This window comes from Dreissena polymorpha, chromosome 6 (assembly GCF_020536995.1).
Source record: "Dreissena polymorpha isolate Duluth1 chromosome 6, UMN_Dpol_1.0, whole genome shotgun sequence".
NCBI classification, from domain to species: domain Eukaryota; kingdom Metazoa; phylum Mollusca; class Bivalvia; order Myida; family Dreissenidae; genus Dreissena; species Dreissena polymorpha.
The window spans coordinates 101,278,236-101,302,384 of record NC_068360.1 but is presented as its reverse complement, the minus strand read 5'-3'; the positions used below and the strand labels follow the sequence as shown (position 1 = coordinate 101,302,384).

The following is a 24,149-nucleotide window of genomic DNA, read 5'->3' as shown; positions in this document are numbered from 1 at the left end:
TAGCCAGTGCAATATATGTTGGCTATTTCCTTCTATTAAATAGCATAAAAGCGCAAATTAAATACTTAGACTAGTATATCTCTGTATTTGGATTCAGTATTATTTCATATCTCCTAAATATATAATCATAGAAACTTGGATCATTATAATTCGAAATAAAAAAGGTCAAGAAACTCACTTCAATTGCCTAATCTTAGGTAAAACAAACATCTTAAATAATTTGAATTGTGTTTTAATTAATCAATCAAAAGGATTATCAGCTTGTTAAAGGTGTGACATGTAGCTTTGAAAATATACTTGTCAATGAAAATTAAAGGCTTCTGTATTTAATCAATAAAAAGGATTAAAAGGTGGTGATAATTGGACATGATTATCTGCTCAATCGAGTAGTGTCATTTAGAATTAGGCACTGGGGGGCAAATGTCCACGTCTAAAATAAGCACTGGGGGGCAAATGTCCACGTCTAAAATAAGCACTGGGGGGCAAATGTCCAGATGCACAATAAGCACTGGGGGGCTTATATTCTATCTGTCATTTCTACTGGGGGGCAATTGTCCAAATGTTCATTTTTTCTTTGGGGGGGTTTTGTCCTGGTGGGCTTATGTCTGGATCCCGATAATTACACTTTGTCGTCTGCGCGTAGCAAATAGCAGATAATTTGGTGTTCCGGCAAACACACTGTCAACATGGTTCTAACAAAGTTCTGATACTTTGTGATATTGATTTTATTTTATGTGTTCTGTAATTAGAGGAAAATAAAAAAGAAGAAAAATAATCGTTTTATTCCTCCGTTAGGAGCAATCTATTGCTATCTGACTAGTTTACGTTTTTAAGTAAAACAATTATTAATAGTAGCGTGTAACCGAACCATGCGAAGTCCATAGCGTTTTATTTTTAGAGAATCACAGAAGTCTTCTGTCAAATGTTTATTTCGAATTATCATTAATCCGAAGTTTTTTTAACGGTCCCGATGACTTCGAAATATCGGTGTTGAAGTGTATGTCTTTTACCATATTTAAGTGATTATCGTGTGACAGTACTATGTTAACCATCACACATAAATTAATGCTTAAATACATCACGGTAAACTCATGGCGGTAACATGACCAGAAGACTTGACTTTCTAACTAATGTAAACTTTCCAGAACAATTTACTTTGTTTACTCGCTTAAACTATCCTTTTAAAGTATAACATAGTGTGGCCACATGGGTTAACACTGTAGCGTAAGTAAGAAGGGATCGGGTTCCAGATTGCTTTTGACTTAATCTTTAATGAGTTTATTTCCGCTGACGCACTGTTTTATTAACTATTGGAGCGTTTTATATTTAACGATACATGAACGCAATTTTTGAAGAGGAACCTGCTGGCTAGTAATGAATCCCGGAAATATTTATATCGATTCAAATGCTTTTTTGGCGTTAACACAGTCACGGTAGTTTTAGCAAGAATAATGCGATAGTCTTCGAAAGCTTTTAAAACCACAGGGTACGTCTGGTTTAAAACTAGATACTGTTTTCTAGAAAACTGAAACGATGTTTGTTTCGCATCTGTTTGCTTAATAAAGCAGAAAATGCCTTATTGATACGTATTTAACACAGAATTTCCATTACTTAATTTATGTTTTCCATAATTGTACAAGTGTTAAGTTGAAAACTGATTTGTATCTCGTACTAAACAAACTCAATCTTGCAAGAAAGACCAACTTCAACATAGCGTCAGTACATGTCATACCCGTACAATGTAAAGATTGTTTTCCTGAATGTGATATATAGTCTGTCTGTTCCTATTGCCTTTACAACTCTGCTTGTATCGGAGTCTTCAGTACGGTTATTCAAACACGTAAATCGCATTGTGATCAGTACACAGTGACCTCAGTAACGAGAGAACATTCACTTCACTTATCACTTTACCCTAAGCCGCATAAAAATATGTATTTTATGCACTAACTGAAATTGTTAAGAAAACTTGTTGTAAAATATTATTTTTTAAAAACACCAGTTACCGGTGTTAACATCTATTAACATCCGTTTGCGAACCCCCTCAATGTCGCGTGATCTTGCACCCTGTATACTGTGTTGATCATTGATCAATATAACTCAAGCGTAACTTTTGCGTGTGGGAGGTTTCTGTCCATTTAAATTAGTTACATTTCCGTGGAAGTGGTAACTGTCCATTATAACTTTTTCAAGATTAGCGTGCTTATTCGAGCTTATATTAAAACCGTTGTTAAGTAGACGCTTGAGTAAACTTAGAACAGATATTGTTATATTGCCCCAGGCCTCATAATCAATTATTCAGAAATACTGTTTGCCACACGTGTATATAGCGCATTGGAGTACGTGTACTAGCGAACAGAATATTTAAATATTTCCAGAACATTTTACCCAAACATAAAACAACTCCCCTTACGTTGCAAAATAGCTCGTGGATGATTTCCGTCGCAATAATTCGATATTGACCTAGTAGAATCATGCAAAAACCATACTGATATGTATAATTATTTCGAAGAGTGGCATGTAATACGAAGCGTTTTTTTGTGTGTTGATTAACATATTATAATGGTATTATACGTTTCAACATTATAACAAAGATACCCAATCGAGAGGAACAATCGCATTGGGAAAAGTCGTGTATTTGTTAATTTCGTAAATTATAAACATTTAGGGGATATTTAATGTAAAATGTGATTAGGTTTTCTCGTATATCGGACAATACGTTATATATAGCCATCTGTAAGTGCAGAAAACTGTACATTGTTTTTATTACAACAAAACGATTTTTGCTGAGAATTCATGGGTTTGTATTTATATTTCAATTGTTCCAATAACGCCAGTCTTGAGAGGCTAAGTAACGTCTTTTGGTATTATAGGTGTATCATTCTTTGGCAAACGGTTCATTGCCATACGCATAGATCAACAAAGTTCTTTCCGGCTGCTGGGTCCGTGTATTTACCGTCTTTTCCATTTTCATTTTGTATTCGACGCAGCGAAAAACAAGAATACACGTATATAAGTTCATTCCGGGGTATTCCGATTTTCTTATAACCGGAACAAAAAAACAAAAAACAAAGTTGAGTTCTTTGTATCGTTTTTCGGTAAACTAATAACAAACTAAAACACAAATCTTATTTCCCTATTCATATTTCGTTTCAATTTTAATTCTACAAAAATCAATATATGAGAAGTGAAACACAATGCCTGTTTCCATTTACCGTTCTTGAATTGATAAAACGGTATACGGAAAACGAATGGCGCTCCTCTGATTTGGGGAGATTAGTCGTGATTGATCTTTTTGCGCAGTTTTCTCCCTTAGATCTTATTATTTTTAAATACATAAATGTCGACAATTATAGAAGTAGAATAGCCGAGTCTTGGGACAGCTATTGTTGGCTACTCTAATGGAAAAACAAATAGATCTAGTAACATTAAACTATGATACAAGTGTACATGTCTGCTTTTGTTTAAAATCATTGTATTTGAGTTCACGTATAACATGCATTTCGCTTATAATGGAACACTAAACATTGTTTTTAAGGATTGCTTTTTTCTTAAAGTAATTAAAACAATTGAATTATTTACTACATTGTATTTATATCTCTTTAAGCAATGACAAAAGCCCACATTTTTTTGCTGAACATATAAATTCAATTAGTATGGGGAACAATTCCGCTGAGAGCATAGTACCTCGTGAAGCCCTGTAACTGCACGTCGTGTGCCGTCCTGGTGGACTCTCGTACCACGAAGGTCTTGCATCTAACCAGTGATTTGTTGCAATAACAAGTTGCAAATATAGGGTGCGACACTGGTCCTGAATATCATTCTAAGTAGTGCTATAAAGTTCAGAGCATATGTTTTAATGCCTTACGCAATGTGTTCACGAACTGTGTTCTTTTAAAAGTGTTTCAGACTGATTATCTGTGGTGCTTCCTTTATATGATAAAGAAAATGTGCTTATAACAGTAATACAAGTGTGTGAAACTCTTTGCAATACAATTACATGATAATAATAATGAAAAAAGCAACGCTAAATAAAATCCGTTAGTTAAAACACCATATCAGTAAAGCTATTACATTGTTACAAATAATTAATTTCATGAATAACGTGTTTTTACTTTTTTTTTTGGTACGTTTTTTCCTCTTTTCAAATGACTTTTTAAATGAACTGGATGTATATAAAAAGAATACAATAATACATTTTACGACTATTGCATGTACTTTAACATATCACGCAAGCCAACGCTTGCTTGAAGGCGCGTTCCTCTTCCCTGCTCACGGCCACCACCACCTTGAAGAACTAATCAATAAAATAAGCTCTGAAACTCATATACATGTACACTTCAACACCGATATTTCGAAGTCATCGGGACCGTTAAAAAAACTTCGGAATAATGATAATTCGAAATAAACATTTGACAGAAGACTTCTTTGATTCTCTAAAAATAAAACGCTATGGACTTCGCATGGTTCGGTTACACGCTACTATTAATAATTGTTTTACTTAAAAACGTAAACTAGTCAGATAGCAATAGATTGCTCCTAACGGAGGAATAAAACGATTATTTTTCTTCTTTTTTATTTTCCTCTAATTACAGAACATATAAAATAAAATCAATAGCACAAAGTATCAGAACCTTGTTAGAGCCATGTTGACAGTGTGTTTGCCGGAACACCAAATTATCTGCTATTTGCTACGCGCAGACGACAAAGTGTAATTATCGGGATCCAGACATAAGCCCCCCAGGACAAACCCCCCCCCCCCCCCCAATATAAAAATGAACATTTGGACAATTGCCCCCCAGTAGAAATGACAGATAGAATATAAGCCCCCCAGTGCTTATTTTGCATCTGGACATTTGCCCCCAAGTGCTTATTTTAGACGTGGACATTTGCCCCCCAGTGCCTAATTCTAAATGACATTACTCGACTCATGTCCAATTATCACCACCTTTTAATCCTTTTTATTGATTAAATACAGAAGCCTTTAATTTTCATTGACAAGTATATTTTCAAAGCCACATGTCACACCTTTAACAAGCTGATAATCCTTTTGATTGATTAATTAAAAAACAATTCAAATTCTTTAAGATGTTTGTTTTACCTAAGATTAGGCAATTGAAGTGAGTTTCTTGACCTTTTTTATTTCGAATTATAATGATCCAAGTTTCTATGATTATATATTTAGGAGATGAAATAATACTGAATCCAAATACAGAGATATACTAGTCTAATGGAAACAACATATGATATTAGCACTGGGGGGCTAATGTCCACTTGTAAAATAAGCATTGGGGGGCAAATATCCAGATGCAAAATAAGCACTGGGGGGCTTATATCCTAACCGTCATTTCTACTGGGGGGCAATTGTCCAAATGTTCATTTTTTCATTGGGGGGGGGGGGGGGGGTTGTCCTGGGGGGCTTATGTCCTACAATCGGCTTTAGACAAAGGTGTGAACTTTCGCTTAGTGTTTTGCAGTTTTGACTTCGGATTAAAGATTAATAATTAGGTGCGAATTTTATTGTTGGGACCGACAGAATCACTTCGAATTAACGATTTCTTCGGTTTAACGAAGTTCGGATTAACAATGACATTTTACATTAAACAAAGAAGAACCAAAATCGGGACCCGAAAAATACTTCGAAATAACGGTGACTTCGGATTATCGGTGTTCGAAATAACGGTGTTGAAGTGAATATCATAGACTCTGCAAATCATACACGTATAGTTTCAGATATACACGCTTTTCTATAAAGGTGTTCGAGTTTGATTTTAGGAGGCAACCAAGGTCTAAAAAGGAACGTTGCAACGCGTTCAAGTAGTTTCTATAGGCGTTACGCATGCTATTCGCCTTCTTTATGAAACGTAACGTTTAAAGTCAAATTTCTTTAGCGGCGTTATAAAATCATTGGAAGGTAAGTATTTTGTTATCATTGACTTAATCTTGAGCGCTCTTTCCGGAACATTAAATATGTTGTTTAATTAGTTATTAAATAGGCACATTTATTAATTATATTATGAAAAAAAAATTCAAGCGCAAAACGGTTTCATAAAAGGTGTTTGGTTATAACACTTTCAGAGCTAAAATCAGTAGACATATCACCGTTCAGTTGTGAAATGTAACATGTATTTGTACTTAAACGAATTTTGGAAATTATATATTAGACACCTTGCGCTTAACCATTTCATAAGATTCAAACATTTTTTTATTTATTCTCCTTTTGTCATGTCTTTTCTTTCAATATTGGCAGTACTAATACAACTTTATCATTATATTATGTAAGGTGATGTTAAAAGTAAAACATAGGGGACATTTTAGCAGCCGACGCCGATTATTGTGCTTCTTAAACCATCATTTGGGTATAAGGGGTAATAATAATTGGAATACAGGACACAGGGGAAGGGGTATTACAGCTCTTTAAATGTAAGAACCCCCCCCCCCCCTGATTATCGGACTAAAACGAGTTTGTTTTGTAAAATTAGTACTGAATTTGCATAGTATAGGGGCAAAGAACAAGACGTGTCATTAGATGCTTATAATAGCCCTATCAATTTGGTTGGATCGACATGAAATACCGGTACGTTGGGAAACATTTAGATATCATATTGTGATAATTTCACTTTTGAAAAATACATTATTTGTAAAAACATTGATTTTCGTTAAATGAAGATTGAAACGAAATTTGAAGAGGGAAATACGTTTCGTATTTTTTTTATAAATAGAACAACGAAAAACGATATAAAGAAGTTAATTTTGTTTTCGTACTTTGTTTTTGTTTCGGTTATTATAAAATCGGAATATGAATTAAAAGGCGTTAATTTTCATGTTTCATTGTGTCGAATTCAAAACAAATAAGGAAACGACGGTATATACACGGACCCTGCTGAGACTGAAGTTTGACATTGTTTATATTGGTACTTCTTAATATTTGCTTAGTGCAACAACAGCTCTGGCCTGAATAAAACAGCAGTCTCCTACCGGGTAAATGTTGTCGGACTATCATCATGATGAGTCGCGTTCTGAGAAAACTGGGCATAATGCATGTGCGTAGAGTTTCAGATTAGCCTGTGTAGTCCGCACAGGCTAATCAGGGACGACACTTTTCGCCTAAATTGAATTTTTGCTAAGAAGAGACTTCATTTAAACGAAAAATGTCATACACGCGGAAACTGATGGCCCTGATTAGCCTGTGCGGACTGTACAGGCTAATCTGGGACGACACTTTACGCACATGCATTATGTCCAGTTTTCTCAGAACGCGACTCATGATCTTCATAAATTTTACAAACCTAGCTTCTGTACTTGTTATTTATGTCCGGATGCAGAATTTAATGTTCACTTATTTATGTAACCATAGCAAACACATTACTTAACACAACACTACACTAATACTAACATACCGTGCATATAATGCATATGACCATCTACCCACATACTAAGTTTCATCAAACTAGCAGTAGCTGATGTACTTCTTGAGTTATCGCAGGATACAGATTTTTTTGGACATACAACGTCATACTCATGAAAATGACTTTATTACTTGTTTAGTTACCGCAGGATCAAGATTTGTTAATAAGAACAGACAGACGGACAGGCAGACAATATTGGAAAAGATGGGCATAGCCTGCATATTCCCCATACAGGCCTCTACACACAAATTAAGTTTCATCAAACTAGCTTACTTATTTATTGGGTAATTGCAGGATTCAAAGTTTTGTTTTCAATTATTGCAACATTTATTGTCCGTATTCGGTTAATTTGAGTCACTTACGCCCATAAAACTCATTTCAATGGTTATATGTATTAACATTAAACAACTACACAATAATAGAATATAAAGACACGATAACTTTGTATTGTGGTAATATAATTCTGAGAATGAGCTACACAAGTGATGGAGTTCTAATCGAACAGCGTTAAGTATATATAACAAAATCAATCGCCTGTTTAAGAGCAAACATCAAGCAGTCTCTTAAATGTATGTTTATTTGCATACAAAAGTTAGCACAATGCACTCGATTAACTAGTTTGATTCAAATACATGTATAAGTGTTAAGTATAATTATTTATTTAGTAATTAAATTCGACACACCGTAAAATATATTCAATCGGCAAGATTGTCAACTTGTAACAAAACAAATGCGTCTTTGTTGATCTATGAAACATTTATCTGTGAAGGATGTATAACTTTGTTGTTGAACCAGGTCTTCAACTTTGTATCGTTTTTATCTCATTTAATTCAAGGAATTGTGCAAATCTTAAGTAAGCTCTGCAGGCACTTAAGCTACCTACATACACAATGTCCGCAGTTCCTCCATCCAACTTTAAGCTTTTGAGCAGAGTTATTGTTTGCGTTTAAAGAAAAAAAATCTAAGTGACCATGACCTTGATCCGACCGCCCCCCCCCCACAAAAAAGCTATTCCAAGCTAGGTCTGCCTTTTGTAAGCAACCAAGTTACATAATTTCAAGACAATTCTGCATTTAAACTAAAATTATAAAATTATTAAGTAAAAATCGTTATTCATAGTTACACTGACCTTGTGTCGTTCTTCTCCAAAAGAATTCCAATGCTAGGTTTATATGTATATATGTACATTCAAACCCACGTTATTTAGCAGAGACTGCATGCTTTGTTTTTTATCAAAAGTGACCTCCATTTTTATCTGGCTGACACGTAAGACATCACAAGCTAGTTATATATGTAAGCATTATACTCAAACAAATTCCGTGCAACACCTCCATCCAAACTTTAGTCATCGAGCGGAAACAATTTGAATTGCCCAAAAATACAATTTCATGTGTGGACTAAAATTAGATGCTTAAAATTACAATTTTCATGCCTTGTTCCGAACTAAGATTAATTATTGGAACTTTTTTTCTTTTTTGAGAATCAGTGACATTGACCTTGGCAAGACAGGACCAAAGTGAAATCCCAAGCAAGTTTTAAGTTTAATTTAACAGACACAGCCAGACCGACAGTAAGCAGCCCGCCGCAGGTGTTGCCAAAATACACATGTTTTTTATTATAAGCGTATAACAAACATAACACATAACAACAATATAATAAATATGAACATAAATACAAGTTACAGAAGAAGCAAATGATTTGATTTTTATGCAGAGGACACACGTTTTCTACAGAATTTACTGACACCTTTGTACGAGATTTTACTTATCAAAACATGTTTTCATACAATGCCCTCTTAGGAACACATTCATAATCATAAAGAGTAGTAAGCATGCTTTTGTTTCAGATCACAGTTAATCACAGTTATTCACCGAGCACTGTCGCAGCTGCATCAAGTGAAAAGTTTGTCTGCTCTAAAATACCACGAATGAAATCCACAGGATACTGGGGGAACATGAAATGAAGGGTTGTTAGTCCTCTCCTCTGCTCCACTAAAAGCCCGGCGTAATCTGCACTGTTTTCCTCAGCATCGGCCATACTGGCTTCCCCCATTCTTTGAACAAATTCATCATCATTCTCCTCTCTTTCCTCATTCTCCTGTGTCTCCCATGTCTGAACTGTTTGTGGCGGCCCTTGACTGTTCACTAAGAATCATTTAATACTTTAATGGAACTAAAGATGACTACAAGTTTTGAGCTTTAAAAATACTAACGCTGTCCACAAGTGTTATTGAACTTAGGCAAATTAAGTAATTTTATATAATTTTTCAAAATTATTATTTCATTTTTGTAATAAACAATTGTTATTATGTAAGTATTTGTTAACTTTCGTGATAATATTTGTAGCTTGTGTTCCAAAAATGTATTTTAAAATATTTGACAAAACGTAACCAATGATAATGGAAAACGTAGCCAATGTTTATAGTTATTATAAACGCAAACATTTAATACATTGTCGAACTCTTGGGGCTATGATAAAAAAGGTGCTGACATTTTCGTCGTGGTATACCTACCTGCACCTTGCTTCTTTCCTTTATTTTCCAGTCGACGCAAGAATGCATCATTAGTCCTTAAAAGGAAAGAAACATGTCTAGATCTTAATATAAACAAAGTAAAATAAACAGTTGCATCAGCAAGAGATTATTGTATATGAACCACAATGTCCGTTATTGGTGGAATGGACCTACTGCCCCAAAATTCAACAACAGCACACAACATACGCGAACACTAATGAATAAAACTTGGGACGGTGCCTTGGAGAAGTTAGCACTTAATCGCATTTTATACTATTAATATAATACAGACGCCATATCTCAGACTTAGCCTTGAAGGTTGAAAGTATAAAGGAAAATTTATTAAAATTGAGAATGTAACAAAAACTTTTAACAAGAAAAGTCGATGTGAATTACCATTAACGGAATTAATAATCCTTTGAAAGAAAAATTCCTTTAAAACATTGGATGTATTGCACACTGTCAATTTACTGAACATCAAATAATTTTAAACTGAACTGGATGCCCAGCATCCCTCACAAGACATACCTTCCCTCACAAGACATACCTTCGTTTCTGTTCATCCCATCGTTGTTGTTGCGATGCTGCTTCCTCTTGTTTTCGCCTCTCATTTGTCTCCGCCTGCAAAAGTCATGTTTTAAAAGATCTCTGTTTACAAGTGTGACTGGTAATAATAAGTCATAGAGGAATTTAAATGACAGTCATGATAGGTTTGGTAAAACATAATAAAATTGTCCTTCATGTTTAAACTAAGTTTGTAATTTGTATAGCTAATGTTCTAATGTCAGAGTAATTGCAGTAATTAGTGTTATTCCAGTTTAAGTACTGGTAACAGTCACCTAACCTTTGATCTCTAGAAAAATAAAGCCCTGCACACTCCTTTCATCTCCTGACATGTATACCAAGCAAAGTGCTAAAATGGATCTTATGCTATATGCAGCCAGCGTAGCTCCAGCCAAGCCTGCGTATCCGATACCTTGTCCCCTTATGTGATTTCCAAACAGAGCGTGACTTTACAATGGACAGAATAGATCAAAATCAGACCTTGCAGGCTAGTCTAGAGCTATGCTGGTTGTATATGGAATAAACCCCATTTTTGCATGGCGTGGCCAATATTATGGTGTCTTCGCGTGATTTCAGTATCTACATATGGACATAAGAATGGGCCATAATGAGATGGATTGATGGGCATCAATGGGAAGATCTTGCAGCTCAAATGTGTACATATTTTCATGATCATATTAAGGTATGTAAAAGATATTAAGGTTTTACAGTGACTGTAACTATCTTTACCTTAAGCGCAAAGGGGTTACATTTCCATGACTTAAAGTTAATGTTTAAAGCAATTTTAATCCAGATATGTTCACTTACTAATTTACTGATGGATTCAGTTGTTGAGAGATAGATTAAAAGACAAACAGTCTGAGGGAAAACTAAGTAATAAAAGCAGCAAATGCAATACATACACATATGTATGTCTGTGTTAATGTACTAATGCATTATTTTTTGTACATAAAATTAACAAATGTTTGTATTCAGTATCTTTTAAAATACTGAATAACCTTACATAAATCATAATTTTACTGCATAGTTTTTGCACAACACTGCTTCACTTTTGTTTTAAAAAAACACAACTTACTAAATTTAAGTCAATCTGATTTGAGTTGCCAAGAATTTGAAGGAAAAGGAAGGCTTCATTAACTGATATATAGCAATAAATTATCAAGACATGAACAATTTTAGAAAAGACACATTTTCAAACAACTGCAAAATACATCCCTGATAAGCAAACATACCACAGCTCTCTGTTTGGCTTTATGTTTTACAATGTCTTCTTCTTCTTTTTGCTTTACAAAGGATTTTCGTTGCTGCTGTTGTAGCTACAAGCAATATACAACAATATATGATACATTTTGTAAGGCACTCTCTTTAAAGAATTACATAAATATAATGCCTCAAATTTATTTTGAAAGAAAACAAGAATATAATTATATAAGATGAAGCTTAAAGTAAAAGACAAGGCACCACTTAACAAAATACTGCTTACCTAACTAATAACATTACTTATTACAGCATAGACAACATAACTTTTAAGAGATTGGAAAATTACTTGAGTTAACATTAATGAAATAGCATTTTTAAAAACTTATTTGTGAGCCTTTATCAATGAAATGATGAATCAAACCAGTCTCTGGGAAAACGGGGCTTATTGCATGTGCGTAAAGTTTTGTCCCAAATATGTCTGTTCATTCCAAAAATGGGAACCAGGGAAGACACTTTCTGATTTTAGGGTACTTGTCCTTTAAAGACTCTATAAAGGTGAAGATACGTAATTATTCACAGATTTTTAAATATTTTTTTCATATTTTATTTATAAAGGTTATCAAAAAAACAATATATATATATATATATATATATATATATATATATATATATATATATATATATATATATATATATATATATATATATATATATATGCTATTGGTCATAATAATAAAACAATGAGCAATACAACTTGTTTTGAGCTCAAAATAAAGTGTCCTCCATGTCAATTGTGTTAACAAACAATCAGTTTATTTACATCGCTGTTTACTCACGAAAGAGAAAGTGAAAGTGACTCAGGTCACCAAAAATATAACGATGACTTTTTATGTTTTCCGGTGTTGCTCACAAAGTAGGTCTCTTCAAAATGGTTAAAACGTCTGTAGTGATCTAATAAGTTACTTTCTGCTGGTAAAAAGTTGTTAAAATAGAATTAAAATAGAATTTTCTTTCGGCTATTTTTAGCATATATCAACGCTCTGAGGCTACACATCACGTTAGTTGCAAAAATGTAAACATTTCTTCCAATTATGAAACGGGTTTATCTAACATAATTCTTGACAACGTTGTACCTAAGCTGTGTTATTAGCAGTTTTTATGAAAGAGTAACTGAAATCCGGTAAAAATTGGACCAGTTGATATGCATAATAATTGGATTTGTGACCTTTATAGAGCCTTTAAAGGAAGCATTGTCTAACCAAAAATCTAGTTCAGGCAAACAAGTGACGTCTCCTTTCAGCCTGTGTGGACTGCACAGGCTTATCTGGAACAACGTTTTACATCAATTATTTTTTCCCACGGCGAGACTTAAATGTAAGAAATGAACCCACAAAATATGGCAAGAGATGAGCAGAGAAAATAAACCAACCAAATACGTTACAATACCTGGCCCTGTACTTTTATTGCGAGCTCTGCACGTGATGACCGGAGAAAATAAACCAACAAAATATGGTACTATACCTGGCGCTGTACTTTATTTGGTGAGCTCTGCACAAGATGACTGCGAGACTCTTGCTGACTCACTTGGCCTCCACCTGCAAAACAACCAAAACATATAAGCCTGACTCTGTGGAAACTGGACATGATGCATGTGTGTTAAGAGTCGTCCCAGATAAGCATGTGCAGCCCACACAGGCTTATCTATGACAAAGCTTTCATCATTGACTGTTGTTTTTGCTATGAAGAGACCTCCTTCAAATAACATACAATGATGAAAGTAAAATTGACGTCCCTGATAAGCCTGTGCAGACTGCACAGGCTAATATGGTACTATATTCAACGCACATGCATAAAGTCCCTTTTACCCACAGCAAGGCTCATGTGAGCCCTCCAATGACAAACCTGTATTAATTACCAAAATCCACATTTAAGCATTTTATATCATATTTTTACATTTATTTCAAAATCCAGTGGAGCATAATCAAATGTTGTGTGTTTATTACATGATGCAAATGCAACGAACAGTTACACTATGGGCAACATGCAGTCATAAAAAATATGTTGGAGTTGGCTTTTATCAACAACGTCTTTACAGCGAATTATAATTGTTTAATACTGGAATAGGGCATATGTATAATGAAATAATTCATATAATCAATTTGTCTACTCTATTTTAAACCAATCTGTTCCCTTTATGAATATTACATTTTGTAATTTATTATCATTTAACTGTCAATGAGTCATCTTAAAAATACTGCACATTTTAATAGGAATGTATTAAGTCACAAAAATATGACTAAAGGACCCATTTCCACTAGCTACTACATAATTACTCAATATAATAATGTTAAAATATTTCAGTAAGATTCTTTGAATGAGGTTTTTGCGACACCTTCTATTGTAAAACGCAGTCAATGAACATATGAACAGTTTCATTGCAATACTTTATTAAAAGCTGGCGATTGTTACCACATAAAATGACCTTATGGTGCCATTGACTGTTCCAAGAAAGAAAAAAGTGCCCACATATATGTGTTAATGATTGCCCACTATTACTGTTAAAAGTTCAGTAATCTAACATGTTCACAAAAACCTCATGTTTATCTCAGATCTCTTATGAGAAACATGAGAATTAAATTTATTTCAGCACAAAACATTAAGTCCCAATGATTCTTCTAAAAGGTCATGTCAAGTATCAGGTGAGTTTTTACGATTACACATGGTAGGTCAATGAGTTCAAAGCAATTTATTATTTTGCTTGAAGGTAACAACTGATTAGCCCCACACATTTGCTTTATGATGTAAATACCATAACATTAGTGGAATTGAATATGAATCTTTATGTCAACTTCGATTTTCATAAAAAGTTTATCAAATTGCAGTTCATATTTCTTTTTCTTAAAGGCTGTAGTTAATGTAAGACTAAACAATGTAAAAAAGGGACACCTTTTGGTACAAGAAAGGTAGAAATGCTCTGTATTGGGATGCTAATATACAAAATTTGAAAATGACTACATAGCAATTACTTACCAACAGTTCCCACATAGTTAAATGAAGTCTGGGTGTTCCTTTGTCTGTGTTCCTGGAGAGCTTTCTCCTCCTTTTGAGCATCTGAAATGTCCAACACAAGATTTGAAAATGTCCAACATGAGCACCACTCTGTTAAAAGGGGGTTTAATGCATGTGCGTAAAGTATCGTCCCAGATAAGCCTGTGCAGTCCGACACTTTCCGCATAAACTTGATTTTTTGCTAAGAAGAGACTTTCTGTAAACAAAAATTATCATAAAAACAGAAAGTGTTACATTGAACGCATATGCATTAACTGGACCAGTATATATTATTAACATATAAAGACTACCAAGTTGGATCCAGTTGAGTAAAAATGTGGTTAAAAGAATTTTAAAAGCTAATAGCTGATGACACAAGACACACATCAGATATAGACTTACCACAAAATGTCACCTCAACCACTTTGCGTTCTAGAGAGCTGTTGGACAACAGCAAACTTGACTTAAATTGCTTTTGTCCGAGTTCCTTGACATTATTGCTTTTGTCCGAGTTCCTTGACATTATTTATAAACCAAACTGCTGTATGGTCAAAGAAGCTGATTAACCATAAATGACCCCATGAATTAATTTTGATATTGGGAAAATATTTTAAGTTAAAATGAAATCCCTTGAACTATCCAAGAGGAAATAGATTACTAAAAAACTTCAACCTAGAAGTAAAGCTGACACAAAATTGGACTTACATTTTCTTTGTTTTCAATCTTATTTCAACTTTATTAATATGAGAAATATATACAACTGATAGTTTTTACACTGCATATAAATGAAAAGGTACGCCATATGGGCGTTTTATGTTATTTTTCTAGGAAATTAATTTAATTAATATCCTACACATGTAATAATATTTCATATATATATAAGCTTCGTGGCCTTATGGCTAATACATTTTTAAGTGTATTAACCATTTCATATGCATGTAAATTGTGTTTGCCAAATAGTGCATATGAGCCGTGCTCTGTGAAAAGGGGGTTTTAATGCATGTGTGCACAGGCTTATCAGGGATGCCACTTTTGGCCTTACCTGGATTTTTGCTAAGAAGAGACTCTCTGTTAATGAAAAATATCATTAGCACAGGCTAATCTGGGACGACACTTGGCGCAAATGCATTAAGCCCCCTTTACACAGAGGATTGCTCATATATTGTATTAAATGCAATAATTTTCCTAAAATAAGACATAGTTCACAAGAAGTTTACTTAAATGCCCTAACAGTGTATGGTTATACACAATATTTTATTTGAAAACACTTATTAAACTATTTTCATATTGAATGCATCAAAATGGACATGCAAAAAGTATTACGTCAAAAACAAACATTCATCAAAAGAGCTGATTTTTGTAAATGCCTTGAAAGAAATTAATGCACTGTTCAATATGGAAATTAGTAATCCTGTATCGTCTTCAAACAGACATCTTTCACAAAAAAAGCAGATTTTCCCCATTGCAGTTAAAATGAATTACTAAAGCAGAGAGCGTGGATATTTTCTGACTGAGTGTATTTTTGCAAATAATGAATTATTCAAACATTGATAATATAAGCTGCATGTTTGGTTGTCTTGAAATTAAGATGCAGTTTCATGTGCCATATGACTGCTTGTTCATGTTTTTAGAATTTTAATTTCACAGTCACCAGTATAAAGAGGCATAATCTGCAAATGTTAAGTATTCTGTTAAAATTTAACAAAATAATGAGTCATGATCAATGTGCGTATGAAGTTTCATGATCCTAGGCATAAGCGTTCTTGAGTTATCATCCGGAAACCATTTAACTATCTCGGGTCACCCGCTGTGACCTTGACCTTTGACCTTGTGACCTCAACATCAATAGGGGTCATTTGAGAGTCATGATCAATCTACCCATGAAGTTTCATGATCCTAGGCATATGCGTTCTTGAGTTATCATTCGAAAACCATTTTACTATTTCGGGTCACAGTGACCTTAACCTTTGACCTAGTGACCTCAAAATCAATAGGGGTCATCTGCGAGTCATGATCAGTCTACCCATGAAGTTTCATGATCCTAGGCATATGCGTTCTTGAGTTATCATCCGAAAACCATTTTACTATTTCGGGTCACCGTAACCTTGACCTTTGACCTAGTGACCACAAAATCAATAGGGGTCATCTACGAGTCATGATCAATCTACATATGAAGTTTCATAATCCTAGGAGTATGCGTTCTCTATTTATCATCCGAAAATCATTTTACTATTTTGGGTCACCATGACCTTGACCTTAGACCTTGTGACCTCAAAATCAATAGGGGTCATCTGCGAGGCATGATCAATCTACCTATGAAGTTTCATGATCCTAGGAATATGCGTTCTTGGTTACTATTTCGGGTCACCGTGACCTTGACCTTTGACCTAACGACCTCAAAATCAATAGGGGTCATCTGCGAGTCATGATCTATCTAACGATGAAGTTTCATGATCCTAGGCGTATGCGTTTTTGAGATATCATTTGGAAACCATTTTACTATTTCGGGTCACCGTGACCTTGACCTTTGACCTAGTGACCTCAAAATCAATAGGGGTCATCTGCGAGTCATGATCAATCTACCTATGAAATTTCATGATCGGCTAGGCATATGCGTTCTTGGTTACTATTTCGGGTCACCTTGACCTTTGACCTAGTGACCTCAAAATCAATAGGGGTCATCTGCGAGTCATGATCTATCTAACGATGAAGTTTCATGATCCTAGGCGTATGCGTTCTTGAAATATCATTTGAAAACCATTTTACTATTTCGGGTCACCGTGACCTTGACCTTTGACCTAGTGACCTCAAAATCAATAGGGGTCATCTGCGAGTCATAATCAATCTACCTATGAAGTTTCATGATCCTAGGCATATGCGTTCTTGAGTTATCATCCGGAAACCATTTTACTATTTTGGGTCACCGTGACCTTGACCTTTGACCTAGTGACCTCAAAATAAATAAGGGTCATCTGCGAGTCATGGTCAATGTACATGTACATATGAAGTTTCATGATCCTAGGCCCAAGCGTTCTTGAGTTATCATCCGGAAACCACCTGGTGGACCGACCAACAGACCGACCGACCGACCGACCAAACGACCGACATGTGCAAAGCAATATACCCCCTCTTCTTCGATGTGGGGCATAAAAATTGAATGCCTGTCCCATGTTGACAATATCATGTACTATATAATGATGATAAACATATGGCCCTGAGCCTTATTTAGACTTGTTGTGCTGTAGATGATATCATTGATGTATTTCAGAAATATATTTCACAATTAAAAATTACTTTCTATTTATGACCGTTAAAACACTTGTTTTATTTAAATTTGAAATATGATTACAATAAATCCCAATTATTCTGCAAATATGATCCCTGATAATAAGCATATTCACAACTCAGTATTCATGATGAAATGGTCATTTTGAATCACTGTGAATATGTTTAATGTACATACATGTACACAACATCCAGTAATGTGCAACCAATGTCAGTGTAAAAATATAATTGTTAAATGAAAACTGTGGAACAAATTAGCTGTTAAAGTTATCACGTGCACCATAATGCAAAAAATTAAAATTTAAATTCTGACTTAACAAATTGAGATATTGTCCCTATAGAAGGAGCACTTGAATTTAAGAAGCAGGCAACTATTGTATGGAAAAAGGTTGAGTACAGATATTACCCACCAAAACAGGGTAGTGTAGCCAAAGTTATATAACAGTATGTATTAAAGAACACTATGAAATCAAAACATATATAATAAAAGAAGATCTATCAAATTATGCTAACATGATCATGCTAATAGATGCTGCATTTGTTCATTTGTCTAGGGCAGTTTGTCCAAGCAAATCATAGGGTTGTCATCAGTGTTAATCAGGAAAATCTGAGTGGCCATTTATATTTTCAAAGTAGCCGGCGACTAAGCAATAAAACAGGTGTCTTTGCACCATTTTATTTGATACTTTTGTGAAAAGTAACCGGCATCTACAATGAATGCAACCGGTAAAATAGCAAGCTGCTGGTGCTTTCGGAGAACACTGGTGTCATTTAACCTTTGCTTTTAAACATATATTTTTTTAACTAACATTTTAAGCAATGTTTTGCACATATTTTATTTCTGCAAGTCGTAGTACTAAGTAGGCACAGAAGTTGTACAGTACTCTTTAAATCTAAGGTCGCAGTATAAATGTGAAGAACTATGGGCTCATAGGTTTCCACTTGATATAGTCCTGGTCTATTTCCACCGCAGTCAATTTCAGTTAAAAAGGTTTTCTAATACATTGTCATTTTCAACCGTACTTTTTAAGCTTACCAATTCTGTAACTGACTATGTTGTTGTATTTAGAAGTTCAAATCACTCTTGTCTGACCCAAGCTACATGTAGCTACATAAAATGAGAACCCAGTGTGTAAACTAAGTGTAATTATCAGTGACAAGTTAAAAGTTTTAACAATTTGGACTATTATGCCACTAAAAATTAGAGGAATTTAAATATTTAAACATGTACATTAATTCTCCTTTGTTACTGTCAGGCTAGGTTAGTATGTATTCCTCAAAAGAAACTACATAATCTTAACAAAATACATTTAACACACCATCAAAGATGCAAACTGATCATTAGCTGTGATCTGGGAAAATGGGGCTTAATGCATAAGTGTCAAGTGTTTTCCAAGATAGATATCCACTTTTATTTCATTTATTTGTTAAAAAGAAGTCTCTTATAAACAACAATCGAGGCAGAAAGTGTCGTCCCTGATTAACCTGTGGATACTGCACACTTTACCCGCATGCATTAAACCCCATTTTCCCCGCGCACTGCTTATATATTTTCTTTAAGACTTATCGTCTACTGAATATGAAAAGTCATGTAACTGACATTTGTATACATTTGTTTGTTTTCCATTATGTTTTTTTTAGGAAACTTATATCAACTATTTAAATATTAGGATGACCTTTTGTTTCTACAAAACTTTCCAAATATGAGTGAACACATGTTGTCTTCTGAATGTAAAACAGAGTGTCACCGACATTTTTTTTAATTTTCAGGAGAAGCATAACACTGTTTTATTTCAACAATAAATTGGTTTTCCAGTATTCAAATGTTCTGCTTAGTAATATAATACAAGTTGAAAAACAACATAAAACACCAAGTTTAAAACAATAAAAACAATTAAGAAAGGAGCAGTTAACAGTTGATTTCAACACTGAAAGATTTTGAATGCAAAATATAACGTGAGTGCTCTTAATGTATTTCGGAAAAGTTTACTAAACAAATCACAAAATATCAGTTACACAAGTTATTATATGCATTAGAAGTTATGTATTTATTATCAACAAATGTGTTTAACCCTTCCCCCCCACCCAATAGAAGCAACGTAAAAATGGCTTTTGCAACCAGCATCAAACCAGAACAGCCTGCGAGTAACTCGCAGTCTGTTCAGGCTTTATGCTGTTTGCTGCTCATCAGTATCTAAGGGTTGGAAATGAAGCCTTTAAAACTTGAATTTAATAATAAAGGTATTGTACTAAATTAAACTTTCTATTGGATTACAAATGCGTGTAAAAATATGTATCTAAGTGGTAAAGGTTAACTATAAGTGACAACTTACTCTGTATAATCTGCTGTCTCTTCTTTTCATTTGGTGGTATCACCGAATAACCACCTTGACTGGAAAAGTAAAAAAATATAAATTAACTATACAAGATCAAGTCAAAGGGACATAAACAGCTTTGATATCATTAAAAACAGTGCTTGGGAGTACTCTCCCTTGATATAAAAATATCTATTAACTAACGGAATACTTTTGATTGCTGCCATAATTCAAAAACAAAATCAGTCGAACATTAGTATTTATTGTAATAGAAACTTAAAATCCATGTTAACTTAATTATTTTAAAATTTCAAATAATTGCCAATCATTATTTTGCAAAATATGTTTTATCGACCACCAAGTTTTTTCCTCAGTTCACTTGATGTTGATATTAGCTATGAATGCAACATGTAATATGTTTTACATTTGAAAGCAGTTACTGTATGAGAGAGTTGTAATTAACTCTACACTGTATTGGAACCTTCAACAGTAAAAAAGTGGCAGACAGTAAAAAAATAATGTTCTGTTTTATCTTAGAATAAAATTTGGATACAGTTAATAACTATCTTATTCAGATTAAAATAAAAAACAGTAAAGTGGTCTGCCTTATCAACCGGGAGGGCTGGATTTGATCCCCACAGTTGGAGCGTTCTATAGATTAAACCCAAAAAGCTTCAAGTACCGGTTCTATCCAGGTCTCAGACTAAAGAGCATTTCAACAAGACAGCTTTTTTTTCTCACCATTTTGGGAATGGGGGGGTGTCCCTTTAGATTGCAAACAAATGTGGCATTTTTACTATGTTTGGGAAATTAGTGTTGTTAATGATTTATTACCAAATGTTTCAAGATTGGGAATAAAATAGTTTTAATATTGTATTAACTAAGGTTCAACTTATAGAGCTGGATGGGACATGGGAAACTAAATGTTGAGATCATATAGAGCTGGATGGGAGATGGGAAACTAAATGTTGAGATCTACAAAAAATACTATTTGGGAAATCTTCAATCGGGAATTTTTAAGTACTATTTGGGGAAAAAATCCATTGGCGATTGCCATGAGCCCTGCATTCATAAATAAAACAACAGTTAAGCTTTTCGATGCCACCAACCTAAAATAAATATGTTTAAACTTTGTAAGTGAAAATTATGCCATAGCATCAGTATTTTCTATAAGCTTCAATTCATTGAATAACATATGGCATTTTACTTAATATAAGCAGTAAACAAAATTTCTCTTTTTGGTTTATGAACCATTAACAGTTGCTATTATCAATACTCCTAAATGTAAGAGGTCTATAAACATCTGTAAGTTAAGTCTCTTATTATTTGGACTGGTTTTACCAGTATCATCAACAACAACACAGAGTTTACAAAAAGACATATGTAAACAAATACTTTTCAGAATGTTTGATTTGGTTTGAAATTTTTAAGTGCATCTGATTTCCTATTCACACTTTATTAAATCAAATACAGTATCTTAGAACATACATCCAACTTTAACCAGGATAATTAACACCAATAAATGATGCCTACATTGGTAACTAGTACTTAATAGGGACTGTCCAACAGTCAAAAGCGTCATTCGCCGCGAATCGATATTTTGGCTAACTACGAGAATTGCTTATATAGCTAAAAATACCTCCGGACTTGACGTGAGCGTGGATGGTCGAGTGGTAAAGTCGGGAGACATTTTACTCCAAAACTCCATGACTCTAGGGGTCAGTGGTTCGATCCCTGTGGAGATTAACGTTTTTTCTTCTTTTTTAAAATTGTATTCTTATTTTTTACTGGAGATGTTTAGTTCAAATGTTTAAATTCATCAATATAAAGCATTTAAAGCAGTTAATGACAAGCTTTAATACATGCCAATATCTGTTGGACAGTCCCTTTAATATTGATTTGTGTAATCTTCATGTGGTTTTCTTCTTGCTTTTAATTTTTTTTGACACTATTATCTTCACTTTCATCTCATTATTTGGACACTAATTTCTATTTAAAGACAATACTTAATAATTTAAACATATCAACATCATGTTTTATACGTCTTCTTTCGATTTCATCAACTTTTACAAAGGTTATGACATAGAGTTGACATTTAACTTTTATGCACTTATACTGACTCTCGGTACTTGAGGAATATTTACTTGCGTCAAGAAACCATCTTCATATATCAGATAAATCATTTAAAGGACAATCATATTTTACTTAGCTTTATTGGACAATTGCCTTTTTATGATGAAAATCCTTCAATATTAACTGCCGTAGAAACAAATCCAAAACCACTGTCCGCCATTGTTGTTTATTTTTTCGGCCGGCAAATTCGCGGTAAATAGGTTAAACAGCACCAATATTAAATTAAACATGAATAACCAAAGCTCTGACATATCTTTCAAAGTAGCGATCAATAATTTATGAAAAAAATTAAATTTATGGAGTATTAGACATCAAATAAAATATATAGCACAGTTATTTTAAAGCACTATCATATTTTTTCGATACGACAATTAACTGAACTATAAAAAATCAAATATTGTTCAAATCTGAGGTTTACAACATTTAATTATCAAAAATCTATTCGAACCTGTAGTCAGAGATGACTTCTGTGAGATTTGACAAGCAAGTCACGAAGGTTTGTTTAAAAACAAAATCCAGAGGGCGCTAATGAAATACCGCGAGTCAACCCAACCCGTGAGTTAACTGGGTTTGATTATTATACATATGCCTACTTTCCCAATGCAGTACCAATATCCGAAGATAATATTTTCTTGTGCTATTGCCGCACTAAATGCACATTGGATAATACTACAATATCGGTCATTAATGGGGCCTTTTCACGTTTGGGTAAATTGACAAAAATTGAAAAAAGTTGTTTCAGATTCGCAAATTTTCGTTTTAGTTATGATATTTGTGAGGAAACAGTAATACTGAACATTTACCATGCTCAAAAATAGCCATTATATGCATCTTTTAACGACTTAAAAACCTGAAAATTATAAAGCGTTGCAACGCGAAACGAATTTATAATTTGGAGAGTTCTGTTGTTGTCGTTATATTCTGTGAAACTATACGAGGATTGGTTATATAAAGTATAAAATGCCATAATGTATCAGTATTGAACATAGCCATTATTATAAAAGAATACGAAGAATGCATCCGACATTGTATAAGGAACGATGGTCGAGAGGTTTAATTGGGAGACTTTTTACTCCAGGACTCCAGGGGTCTGTGGTTCGAGCCCTGCGGAGGGTTTCCTTTTTTTGCTTTTTTAAATTTTATTCTTGATTTTTTACTAGTCCAAATTTTGACGCTCTAAAATATTAAGCTTCTTTTTATATTGGTAATATTTGGAGCAAAGAATTTAGCCCATATAAAAAGTATCTCTAAATTCTTTGCGCGTCTTATAAATATAACTAGATTTTTACTGGAGAATTTAAGATCCAATGTTTACATTTATCAATATAAAGACTTTCATGACAAACTTCAAAACATGCCAAAATCTGTGAAAAGGCCCCTTTAAAATACGGTGTGTAGAAAAAACTATTACTATGTTAATCTGCGTTCAGCAGGGGTTGCCTGAACTCCAGGTGGCAAATCGTTGGAATTTCCAGTTGCCCCACCCACTTGTGAATTCTCCATTCCCTCCAATGTCCCGGGGGGTCTGGCTCGACCCAAAGGTCGATTCACGGGCTGTGCGTTCAATTGGTTACCTCTGCCTCGTCCGCGGCTAACAGCAGGTCGCGATGTGAATGTTTTACTCATCTTATTATTATTTACGTTTCATCTTATCTAATCGAAACTTTGCTCCACTTTCACTTTCGT

The 24,149-nt window shown here is 34.0% G+C and overlaps 1 protein-coding gene across 1 annotated transcript; it reads right to left on the bottom strand.

Annotated features, from left to right (window-relative positions):
* Window positions 1-8,935: 8,935 nt before the first annotated feature.
* Window positions 8,936-24,149, bottom strand: LOC127836096 (epithelial-stromal interaction protein 1-like). The gene is made up of 8 exons (XM_052362552.1): window positions 23,875-24,149; window positions 20,349-20,407; window positions 14,713-14,793; window positions 13,204-13,277; window positions 11,715-11,798; window positions 10,466-10,539; window positions 9,919-9,974; window positions 8,936-9,550 (listed from the first exon to the last, which is right to left on the bottom strand). The coding sequence occupies exons 1-8, from the start codon at window positions 24,087-24,089 to the stop codon at window positions 9,270-9,272; spliced, it is 924 nt and encodes a 307-aa protein (XP_052218512.1). The 5' UTR covers window positions 24,090-24,149; the 3' UTR covers window positions 8,936-9,269.

What these genes read in the sequence shown, in the direction of transcription:
- LOC127836096 (XM_052362552.1), bottom strand. Translation starts at nt 24,089, where the DNA reads ATGAGTAAAACATTCACATCGCGACCTGCTGTTAGCCGCGGACGAGGC. An exon ending in TAACTATGTGGGAACTGTTG is followed by an intron (nt 13,278 to 14,712) that starts GTAAGTAATTGC and finishes GTTGTTTTGCAG; the next exon opens with GTGGAGGCCAAGTGAGTCAG. An exon ending in AAGCCAAACAGAGAGCTGTG is followed by an intron (nt 10,540 to 11,714) that starts GTATGTTTGCTT and finishes TGACTTTTGCAG; the next exon opens with GCGGAGACAAATGAGAGGCG.